We start from the raw sequence: 13,056 nt of genomic DNA, 5'->3' as shown, positions 1-13,056 counted from the left end.
AGCTGGTGTAACAGCACTATCAATGAGGGAAGTAAAATCAGCAGAAAGTATACTGTCTGATTCCACTCCAGTGTAAAGATTGGAAAAATATCGGGAAAGTTCGCACATTATATCAGGTTAGGATGACCATTCACTTCCATCAATAGAACAAATGGTCATGAAACACATCCTTTAAAATCACATTCAATGCTAAATTAGATAATAAAGGGATGTCAATTCATCTTGGAGACACGAACATGGATGGGAATACAAACGAAGACCATCCAATTGCAGTCTTTCGAGTTGCAGGTGTTTTTGTCTTCACATGGTGAACATCATGTCTCTCAATGGTATGCGTTGAGCACTATCATTAAGATCATGATGGACAGCACAATAAAATCTCCAAGTCCTCCTCACTTCAGTCCCTTTACCAGCGCTAAAATGCATGAGTGCAGTGCAAAGCTGAGGTCTGGGAATGGCAACTTAGTGATAACACACTTGGGAACGGCTTACCTGGCCCCACACAGCATCGATGATATCATCTAGAGAGGGGTCTGCCAAATATAAAATATTTAGCTTTGAAATAGGGCAAGAAAAAGTCACTGAAACAGCTCAGTGTCTTAAAGCTGGCAGGAATAACATCAATTGACAAAAGCTGTCCACATAGGGAAATAGGCAAATAAAAACAATTCAGTTTGCTTTTAGAAGTAGTTGTCAAATATGTAAACTGCACTAATGTGGGATATCTGCAGATCCAAGCACCCAGTAGACTCAGATTAACTACCATATCATTAAGTTCACGACAATAGTTACAGATGGGAGTCTGATCCACAGGACAGAATACGCAGTTAAAATCTCCACCCATCAGAATTTTCCATGGATTTTGACTAAGTAAATAAATGGTATCTTCCTTCTAAAAACACGAGTGGCCATATATACTATCAGAGCAAGAAAGAGCAAAAATAAAAATTCAGGCGAGATCATAAAAACGACACCCCATACCCCGACTATCTTATAGCATTTCAAAGTCCATTAACAGAACACTGTCCCAATAAAGCATGGCCATGTGAGTAGAACTTTCCGGCACAACATTAAAAAACATAGAATATCCAGGGAGACAAAGCACGTCATAATGCAGCAAGCTATAAGAGAGTGCTTACCCTATTAACATTTAGAGTAGGAAACATATATGCCTGCATTAGTTAACACATGTAAGGCATGAAAGTAGTACTAGAAAAGCATTTACGCATCACATCCTGCTCACCACAACTCCGCCAGATGGCAGGGATGAAGGTGCAGGATTTAAATCCTCCCCAGCAGAAGATGCAGACTCCATGTTCCCCCCACCGCGACACCAGTTAAACACAATTTTTGTCAATTGCCTACTACTTGGTATACATAGCTTATCACTGAATCATGTTTATTATTGAATCATGTTTTCTTAGACACGTTGAAATAATGTTCTCAATGATTTTACTTTTCTTGCAAAAGCAGAGACATCAAAAAATGATTTCAATTTCTGTCTTAAGTGCACTATGATTTCTGCTTCTTTCATGTCCACATATAAAGATGAATCAATAGCAAAAAATACTTTCATTTGGCCTTGGTATCTTCTGTTTTAACTACTTCTGATACAAATTTTTCTATTCCTTCAAGAATAACACATTCTTGATAGCAAATGCACAATCGGCTCAGTTCTCACATTCTTCCAACTTTGGGCACATCAATCAAATAATTCACTGCCATATTTACTGAGTACAACAGTTCTTTTGAACATCAGAGCATTCTGGACTTCAGTTACCAGTTCCTGGTATTTGTAACAGTGATTCTCTAGGTACCTGTAGAGTTCTGTCACATGATTCCACTGCTATTCAGTTGTCCTGAGAACACTGATAGGCATATTACTTAACACTTTATTAGAACACTTCATGTGAAAAAGAACTCGCACAATTTAATGCACTCAGTACTGCAAGTAATAGTTATTTACATGACACAAGCAAAGGCAAAAACATAGATACTAAAAAAGAAAGACATACGAAAGATCATGGTTCACACTATATCTAACGAGGCCACAGACATTAATTTAAATGCTTCTATGAAACTTAACCATTAGAAGGAAAATAATGTTCAATTTTAAGCATTTATCACCAAAAATGTACAGTAATATTACATAAAATCTGCATTAAAAGGCAACTAATTGTACATTGAAGATATTAAGTTCTACTTTACCATAATTGGAAGGTGTGTGTGAATTTTCTCTTCCAGTTTAAGTTCAAGCCCTCGCTCACTGAATACAGGAACTAAATTGTCAGATGCCTGTGCACACAATCTGCAGTACCTACTAGCCATTTCACTTAACTCTTGTAAGGTTCTATTCCATGCCTTTATTTCTTCTTTGTAGTTTATATTTATTTCTTCATCTTCTTCAACTTTTCCTATAAATAATGTACTAGTTAGAAGAAACACACACATTTAGAAGAGAAACATGTTAGGAACTATTTCTTAAAAAATATGTTACAGAGACTACTGTGAGAAGATTTAAGGATGCAGAACTTATACAGCTGTATTTATGAAATGTATCTAAATTATGCAAAGTTGACATAATAAAGATTTAGAGCAATATGACAAAAGAGAACAGAAAATATATCAAAGTGCTCAGATTATTGGCTAAATGAAGTACCACATAATAAACATATTTAATGACTGTTCAGCATCAGCTGCAACCAGCCACTTTCAATATCATTTATTCATGACAGTACCAGTTTCGAGCAGCGAAGCTCATTTTCATATGGAACATGTTCTTCATTATACAATTTAATATGAAGAGGGCATCTACACAGAACCGATGGTAACAACACAATATTTCATTACACATCCACACAACTTCTCATGCAAAAATCCACAATAAGTTGTACAGCTGTTGAATTTATAGGATTATAGTAAACATGGTTATCTTATTAGTATGTTATCAAAATACTATATATATTTATGCTGTATTTTATCTTACATTATCCAATACACATTAACATTTAAATGTGTAGATCACCATGGTCAGAGTCTGTTAACATGTTTGTTGGGTATGCCACCATATCATACTGTAACATAACTGCATTGAACAAAATCGGCATTTTGGCCATAGTTGCAGTGCCATTCTTATGGGTCAACTGGTGTGGTGTGTCATTGAGGTCCACCTACATTTTCTTATGACCCCATTAATGGCCAACTATCTTGACATATGTTCTGCACACTGTGGGCATGTACAAGGTGGACTGTGAGTGTGGAGATGCATAAATTGGTGAAAGTGGCAGGCTAGCAGCAACTCTCATCCAGGAGCGTGAGGACTACATTCAACTCGAGCAAAACAAGCTGCAGTGGCTGAAAACTGGAAACACTATGGGATGAAAATAAAATTCCGCAACACTTACTTGCATTTCAAACAGCCAGGGTTGGTGAAGCACAAGGGCAGCAAGGTCATTAAAAACAACTGAACAATATGAATAGAGAAGATGACTACAGTCTTGCACCTTCTTGGCTGCCAGCCATCAGAGCCTGATGTGGAAAATGAGGAATATAGGAATACACACACCATCTGCTGATAGCTTCCAGTCATGACTCATACTAAATGGGACGGCAGAAAATGGCAGATCCCCACTCATTCCACTACATGAAGACAATCTAACCAAATTGCTCACTCCTTCCACTAGTGCAAACCCATGTCATCAGTTTTTCTTTTTTTTAATTCTGACATAGTGATACATATGAGATCCCTCAACAACACAGCAAACCAGTAGATCCAGAGGAAGGTCAAAACATCTGGTTTGTTAAGTGACAGTTATTGTACAACATGGCACAGTCAATTAACAAATACACTGCACACAGCTTACACTGCCCATATTAATAGCCTACCTATACTTTGCTGCTGTGTTATGTTTCCATTTAACACCAACAGCAAAAAAGATATTGTAAATTATTTTGCATCTCCTGCATTTACAATACTACTGGTAGATCAGATTCAGTTTTGACATGCTCCAGCAAACAAATTAAACTGCATAATGAAGAATGCACATTATCCGAACATAAGCTATGTTGCCTGAGACTGGTAAAGTACGAATAAATGTTACTGAAAGCTACTGGTTGCTGTTCTTACTCAGCAGTCACTCTCTATCCACAGTCAAAGCGTTTTATCATAAAATCCTGGTAGATAATACATTCCCCCCACCCCACCCCAATAAACATCTGTTTATCGAAGAATAAACACAATTCGGAATGGTATTACTAGATATTTGCAAATACGTGATGAATGCAGCTACTCTGACACTACACAATCATAACAGTTATTTGAAAGACACTGTAATGTTGCAGACAATATGCACCTGTGTAGTTTCATGAAACTGGCTCCTGCCAGATTGATACAGGCAGCCCTTGACTGTTGGGGAACTAGATATAATAAAGCGTGATACAAAAACACTAGCTGCCATCAATAAAGGTATCCAGAGTATGTGCTTGTGTGAACCAGAAAATTAAGTGCATGAAGTCAATTTTTCTATTGTATTCAGTACTTTAACATTTGAGCAAGTTTCAAGAACAGCTGAAGTGCTCATTTTATGTGTGCTAACTGAGCAAGGATTGAGTATGTTAATTTCCAAGCACTCCAGTTATTTGAACTACACAATTGTGTTTAACAGACATACTTAACATTTTAAATTATCTTCCACACTTAAATGCATACAGTCACTAAAGTTGAGAAAATTTTATATTCTTTTAAATGGTAATATGAATATGGGAATGACTGCACCTTTGGAGAGAGAATCCAGTCAGTACAGATATAATGTAGTTCTTATGGTATTGTCCGCAAAAATTTAGACAGGCAAAGAAAAAAAATCTTATGCTCATATTCTCAGATATTACTGAATTGTACATGTGTTAAAATTCATAACAAAGTAAGAAACTTGTATATTTTCAGTTTTGACGGAAAAAATTCCTAACCTGATATACAGGCCACTAAAAATAATGGTGAGACAAGCAAATAAAATATAAATATTTAATCTATGAAATAGTTCAAGATGTTTTGTTGCATCTTTTTTATTCAAAAGATAACAATTTTTGCATCAGTTTGCAAATGTGCATACAAGTGATTTTGCAGTAGTTATCGAATTTTTATTAACATTCAAAAATATTTGTCTGTCAAAAATGTAAATTCTAACTTTTTATGGTAGAAGCAGTACTATAAACATTTCCAAAGAGAATGACCATTACCAAAGGTCTTATAGAAGTAATTGTTTTGAATATGGCACATTGTAACACAGAAATAAGTATTATACCACAAAAACTTTACAGAAGGTGGTATATATTTAGCAAAAGAGTCCAAGTGGCTTGAAACTACTATCACTTGAAAAATTACTTGTTTGAAATAATTTACATATATAACATATTTTCTGGAAGCTGGAACTATGAGTAAGATTTAAACATTTACATACTACAAATCTCCTGCTAAGTGAAACTGCGAAACAGGTGCTGGGCCAAGTCGCAAGTACAAAGTGCAACAACAGTTTATGACAACGGTAAAAGAGGAAAGGAAAAATTCAAATACTGATAAAAGAAATGTGGTTGGGTTAGTGACACATATCATGTTAATTTTGATAATCTGTGCAGAGTTACCAGTGGCTTTCAACAGGAAAGCTGGAGAAATGGCAACTTTCCATTCTAGTTCCCCAGTTGCTCACCAGATCTACTACAGCACTGCAACTAGATTAAAAATTATGTAGAAACTGCTTCCCTCATAAATAATAACTTTAAAAAAATTAATTCCAAAATACACCTGTGGAAAACAACAACTGAATGCCTCGAGACCTGAGGTATAAATGCCATTACTACATGGCCCACTGATAGGGGGCAGTGAAAGTAATTATTCAAAACACTATAATTGGGGCAGGGTAGTAACTCTCATAATATCTGACTTGCTGTTGATGGAATAGCAAAGACTGTAGATATCGCAAAGATGACTGTTTCTGAATAATTGTCTGGGACATTTTACAACAGATATCAGATGAGTGCCATATTGGTGCTGGCGGTCCAAGAAAGGTGCAGATGCTTGTCTTGGGCTTGGATGGCAGCAGTTTATGGATTATCATGTGAACCACCACATGAAAGTAGCAGCCACCACTGATTGCACAATGACCACAGCATAAACTGAGAGCATTAATGCATCTAGTGTTTCAGATAATATCATAAGGTATTTTTTTGTTGGATGATGGGCTATGAGAAACAGTGCCTCTCATAAGGACTTCTCTTGAACATCCTTACCACAGATGATGTGGTGTAAACACATCTGAAACAGCAACTAAACAGCAAGGTCATTAGTGCCCTTGGGTGAATGATATACAGATAAGTGTGGAAAAAATCTATTAAACAATAATAATAAATTGGTAAACCAAATTGCATTCATGTGCCAGAATTGAGAAGACAACCCTGATAAGGTGAGCATCAGAAAAGCCCTCAATAAGAGTCAGGATGAAACACAGCAGAATAACAAGATAAAATCAAGGACAAAATATCAGTACAGACACAATTAAAAATGAGACAGATGACTGACAATGGATGATTACTTAGAAATAGTGGGTGACTGAGCCACTCAGTGACACACTAGAATCTCACACCCAATATTTTGGGAAGAATTTAGGACATCACACAATACCTTGAAACATGAAGCGCACGTGCATCATTATCAGTTAGAATAGAGTGCAGGTGCAGTGGGAGATGCAGATCAGGCCTTAGGTTGTCATACAAAAAATATGTTGTACTGACAGCTGTGCCCCACATCTGTGACACACTGGTGGCTCCTCACGACGTAAGAGGACGCCATGCATAAACAGCAATGTCCCACTCCAAGCCATATAAGGATTGCTTCTTCAACTTGCTGTGGTAAGAAGGAGATAAGCCATGGTCGCACTTCCAACCACTGAGCCTCCCACCAACAAAATGGTATTCTTGGTCACAAATGAGGTAACAGTCTGCAGGGGGACCAAACAGGGAGCAGGAGTTGGAACAGAGCAAGCCTCCTAGTCAGTGGCATCAGCAAATTCATTTGCCAGATCCCCATATGTGCTACAATCCAACAGAAAATTATTCCCTTGTCCTGCCTTTGCAAGAGGACAGCAGCCTGCACTTCTTGCACTATGTGATCTGCTGGATACATCTGACAACAGCAAGAAGGACACTGTGAGGATCTCAACAGATGAAGAATTTCTTGCCATGGCATTGCCTCATCTGCTACAGAGCCCTCATGATACTAAATAATTCTGTGTAATAAACTGAAAAATTTGGAAGCCCTATCCTGAAGACAATGTCAGGGAACATAATACAGCAGCTGACAAAATCCCCTTGCTTAGAACAATCCATGTAAACAGTAATAAAATCTGGGTGTCAATGTAAAATCTCATTAAATTTAATTTTAAAAATATAGTCTGGTGTACAATTCTTCCTATAAGCAGTCAATTTGAAAAGTAGACAGAGGGATCCCCTACTCCAACCTGGCTTTAGACCTTAATGCCCACCAACTGTAGTAATCAAGGCTCTCCCTCACATGGATCCTGAACAACCTCATTGCCCATGGACGGTGACGGAACAGCCATTCCAGTCATGGCTGTGCAATGGAGATGGATGCCAGCAATTTTGGATTGCACACAACCCTGTATGCTTGGCATTCCACAAGGAGAAGATGTCTAATAGACGGCGGACGCTCACCAGCCTCTGCACACGGGCTAGCAGCTGGACTTGTCTGGTAAATCCCTGCTCACCGCCTAATACCCTTGTGGTGAACCACATATATCATTCTGAGGTACAAAGGTCTTGCTGATCCATAAACCTATCGTCTGTATTCAAGCTGGGGTCACAAAAAAGCCCTATAAAGTTGGATTAGACATGGCCTGTAGGCTCCTCAAGACCAATGCTTGATATATTTTAGGATGTTTGAAGCCTTGAGACATCTCAGTTTTAGGTCCTTAAGATGCAGAAGTTTCTCATCAAAAGTGTGGCCTAGATATTTCACCTTTTCCTTAAAAGCGACAACAGTAAACCCCAGTTTTAAAATGGGTAAAATAAAAAGAGAGTGGATGCAACTGAAACCAACACAAACAGTTTTCTCCATAGATAATTTAAAACCTGTGGTGTTAGACTACTTCTCTAACCACATGATCATAAAATGCAATTGCCCATTAGCTGATGCAAGGTTGGAGGATGCACAGAAGATGTAGAGGTCATCCACAAACAAGGAACACAGTGCGGTACACCATATTGTGGATATAATACTATTGATTGCGATAGTGAATTCTGTGGCACTTAAAACTCCCTTGAGGGACACCATTTTCCTGCTTAATGTGGTCACACAGGACATTCCCAGCCTTTTATCTATAATACCTGTCCAAGAGGAAGGACTGAATGAAGGTGGGTAGACTTTCAAGGAAGCTCCATCGATACAGCTGCAACAAAATATTGTGCCTCCATGCAGTATTGTAGGCCTTTCCCAGATCTAAGAAGACACTGATAAGATGTTTCTTACAGAAGAAAAAGCTTGTTGAATTGCTGCTGCAAACAATCATGTTATCGAGGGTGGAGTGATACCTCTTGGACCCACAATTGGAGCAACTTAGTAGGGATCTGGTTTCAAGAACCCACAATATGTGGTGGCTGACCATACACTCCAGTGTCTTTTCTTCACAGCTTGTCAGATTAACACTATGATAACTACTGGAGTTAGTCCGATCCTTCCCTGGTTTTAAACTGAGATTCAAACAGATTCTTTCCACAAATTGGGGAAGTCTCCAGTCATCTAAATTTCACTGACATGGTGTACACGCAGAACACAAAAAAAAAAAAAAAAAATCTCAGATTTCCCAGTTAAAAATATACTTTTTCAGGTCAAAATACACTTTTCCCAGGTGAAAATACATTTTTTCCATTAAAGTGTCAATGTATTCACCCTTGGAGCTACAAAACTTATCAATACTTTGAATAGTAAAGATTTTATACATCGACATAGAGCATCCAGTCACTTTAGGAAATGAAACCAAGCAAAAAGCAACGCGTTTTGGAAAGATCTTTGACGGACAGCAATGTCTACACTGCATATTTTCATATTACAGATGTATAAATACGAACTCATGTCACGTGATATCCCCAGCCAATGAGAGTAGATATTCAAGAACGTAGGACGTGGTGTAATCAGCCAATAGCAACATTGCTGTAAAGTAGCAGAACACTCATATACCAGACAAGTAGCCAGTGAAATAGAGGGGTAAAAGCTGCAAATCGACTCATAGCACTTAATGTATAACCACCAAACAAACACTTCCAACTACATCTTACGTCAAGGAGGAGGTTTATCCAATGGGCAGTACTGCTAGAAGCCCAACCTGACATCCACTGGCTATCTTTACGATTGGACACTTTGCAAAATACAAACCTGCATCTCAAAGATGAAATCACATAAGAGCAGCAACTACAGCATAGTGCGTGGAGAGTGCTGAATAGATTAGGAACATGAGTTGCAAAATGCAAGGTAAACGTAGTTAAGTGGGGCTACTCTTAAGATAACCAGAGTGAATGTGAAGAAACACAGATGATTCAACATTTGCTCATGTGCCTATGAACAGAGTTTGTTCGAACAGCGGAAGATCTATTTTTGTGAAATGACAATTTCTCTCTGCCATTAAAGTTGCAGAGTTTTGGAAGATGGGAATTTAGACGTTCTTGCCCAGACACAGAAAGTAAAGTATGTTAGTACCCAAAAGGTAAAAGTTAATCGTTTACATTAATATACATACAGTATATTTAATACAAAACCCTAAGTTTTTACACACAATATTGCTCATCACATCTTTGTGCTGGGTTTGGTTAATCAGGATTCTAAGAGTAAAGCTTAAATTGCAGGAGATGAATATTTCTGACAAGCACAATAATAAACTTCGCTGCTGTGCACAGAATATTTCATGGGTTACCTGTTTGAATTAATCTTCTGTTGAGCACTTTGACTTTTTCCATAGAAAGCCCAATTGTGTGTAAAATTGCTAAGAATTCATTTTGCATTTTTTTCTGAAGGATAATTATACTTTTTGCCATCATTACTGTATACTTTGTGATCTACGAAAGATGTAAAATAGATATGAAAAACCTTGAGCTTGGCCTTTTTTTTAAGAGTGTGCCACCCTTTAAGTATATCAAACACAAATGCGCCAGTAAAATTTTAAATAATAGCATAAATGGCTGGTTTTCTTGGCCCAAAATATTTTTAAGTGATTGGTCCTCAAAGAGTTAAGTTTTGAATGAGATTCAAGCATTCCCTGATTTAAGAAATTTATCACACATTCTCACAAGCAATGTATTTCATCTTGTGTAAAAGCATATTTAGTTGGAAAATAGCGCATCTTAAATCAAAATTCGCAATATTTTCCTACAACCTGTCAGAAATGTGGACAGGTGTGATGCCACGGTCATTGAACGCAGTTTGTTGTTATGAAGTATTTGTATGGTCTTTGTCCTAAAGCCTTTGACACATTTTACTGTCAGCAGACACTTGTGCACTGTGTTTTTCTGTTGTAAATGGCACATTTTATCTGCAACTAAAGTTTTATTTTGGTGTTATTCTCTTGTTTCCATTCTACTGCTGCACTATTATTCTGCAGTAACGGAATAAAGTAAAATTCTTCATTAGAGTATCAGTTCTTACCAGACAAAATTACAAAAATTTAACTGAAAACTAAAACAATGAAAAATTCCCAGAAGTCTAAGAAAATTCCTGGGTTTTTCCCATTTTTTCTCAGATGAAAAAATTCTCAGGGTTTTTCTGCATTTCCCAATTGTCCCAGGGCATACATGCACTGACTGATGAGCTGGAGGAGGACCTCCTTTGACCACAGGTTCAACTGTTTCAACTTGCTGTACGTTATCAGGTCGAGAGCAGATGTAATATCACAAGCTATTGACAATGCACTATCCAACTCCCACAGAGAAACAGCTGGCTGTATTCCTCAATGTTTGTGAAATGGAAATTAAAACCAACTGTCTACAGTGTCTCCCAATAATGATGGGAAGCTGGATACTGGCTAGAATTGGCCATAATGGTCTTATACTATTGAGCCACTGTCTGGGCAATGCCTCTCAGTGATGTTAGGAGACGCCCTTGTTCCTGTACAGCTGCTATTAGTGGTTGTGAGTTTCACCTTGAGACCCTCCTGATGGCTTACCATACTTCACTTGTGGATGTGGACCTATTGATGGAGTTCAGGAACTTTTGCCATGACCTCTGCTTATTCTCCCAAATTATTCTCCTCACCTTTGCCCACACCATTCAAAGAGCTGCAAGACTTGTCTCTGTAGAGCAACAATTGAATCTTCACATAACCATTTCCCTGACCCTCATTGCAGAACAACATTCATCATTCCACAAGGGGCAGGTGGCCTAGGTGTTCGTGTTGACTTTGGGATGGATCCATCAGCAGTGTAATGGATCACAGCTACAATGGGATCCAACCAGTCCTGGACACAGGCATGCTGTTTGAAAACAGATAACTGCCTGTAACATCCTGTCCCTGATGCAGTCACACTGATCGAAATCAGCTAACTGCCTCTAAAGCAACCGGTTAGCCTTTCTGAACAGCCATTTCGGCAGCTTGCTTTCTGGTCTGCTCCATCGTGCAGATGATTCCGGAGAGGGTAGTGGTCACTACCATGAAGGTTGTCATTCACTCTATACTGAGCAAGGGTAGGTGAGAAGGAAAGGTGCATGTCCATAGATGAATCCATAGCGGTGCTAAAAGCCATAGCTTGACCCATATTCTTAAATATGATGTCTGTAGTTCATGTCATATCCTCACGTATCCGACCCCTGGTGCAAGTGTTGCTAGAACTTCACAGCACACTGTGTGCAATAAAGTCCCCAAAAAGCAGAAAGTGATGGGAAAGTTCATGAAGTTTTTTTTTTTGCGGAGGTGATAGCCTCCAAATACAGGTGGTGTCAGTCTGTTTAAAATGTGTCTCTTGGAGACAGAGACAGAAAGGTCTGTCCTGCAAGAGGAATCTCAATTCCTCCAGATGAGTCCTGTATCCACTCATATTCTCTAGGAGTAAAGGAGCCATTTAAGTGCTATAGTTTTGATTTACCCCTATCCTTGCACAAGGATGGTGAGGCACCTGTAGAGTGATGGGGAATAGAGGGGCTGCCTGGGTGCGGAGATGGGGCATAAAAATCCATGATGTCCTCTTCATCAATCAGATGTGATAGAATGACATCTGATGGTGCCCAGGACAGCTTTTGATTCAAACATTGTTACCCTTTCCCTTTGAAGATGATGGAGAGAAAGGTGGGGTTGAGTGGGATTCTGCTTTCAGGGTTCCTTCTCAATGCTCATTGCGAAAATGTTGCTGGTCTCTTTTGACATAGTTGCCTGAATCGCTATGTCTTTACTCACTTTGATATGGCACATACAGGTGCATGTACAGGTCCTGGTGGTGGGCAATGGTGCACTGGACATCATCTGCATCAAAGCACCCACCATGGGAACAGGTTTCTGCACCATCAAAGCATATGAAGTGGCAAACACAACAGGGGGTTTTGTTGCCTTATATTCTTCTTTGGCCTCTGCATAGAGCCGCTTCGTCACTTTTATTTCCTGGACTTTGCATTCCTCAGCAAAAACAGGGCAGCCTCAGATGCAGAGTGACTGGCTCCCAGAGCAGTTCATGGATATTACCGGAGACAGGCAGTCAGTCCCAGATTCACGGGCTACCTTTCCACATTTTGGACGGGTCACTTCACCTCTGCAACTAAGCATTGTATGGCCAAATTTCCAGCATGTGTAGCACTGCATACAGCTAGGTATGTAAGGTCAAGCACTACGTAAAATGAATCCTGGCAAGGCCGCAATGAGGGTATCGATCTTCTCAGTTTCTCAATAATCCTTTGCTCCACATCTACTATCCCCTGTAATGCTCATTCTTGTTTAAGTTCTGAGATGTCTATGCCCATATCTTGAAACGTGACCACACATTTGCTTGTTAATCGTGTTATGCAACTCAACAATA

The 13,056-nt window shown here is 38.8% G+C and overlaps 1 protein-coding gene across 4 annotated transcripts in view; it reads right to left on the bottom strand.

Moving 5' to 3' along the window:
• LOC124795243 (zinc finger protein 250-like) overlaps positions 1-13,056 on the bottom strand; it is a 182,907-nt gene that overhangs the window by 143,875 nt on the left and 25,976 nt on the right. For all 4 annotated transcript variants that reach the window (XM_047259173.1, XM_047259175.1, XM_047259176.1 and 1 more), the window contains exon 4: positions 2,209-2,414. In XM_047259173.1, coding sequence (XP_047115129.1) covers positions 2,209-2,414 — 206 coding nt within the window. The remainder of the gene's footprint in view (positions 1-2,208; positions 2,415-13,056) is intronic.

The sequence above is a fragment of the Schistocerca piceifrons genome, chromosome 4 (genome assembly GCF_021461385.2).
Source record: "Schistocerca piceifrons isolate TAMUIC-IGC-003096 chromosome 4, iqSchPice1.1, whole genome shotgun sequence".
Lineage (NCBI taxonomy): Eukaryota > Metazoa > Arthropoda > Insecta > Orthoptera > Acrididae > Schistocerca > Schistocerca piceifrons.
The sequence above is the reverse complement of the archived record's forward strand: the minus strand, read 5'-3'. Positions and strand labels throughout refer to the sequence as shown.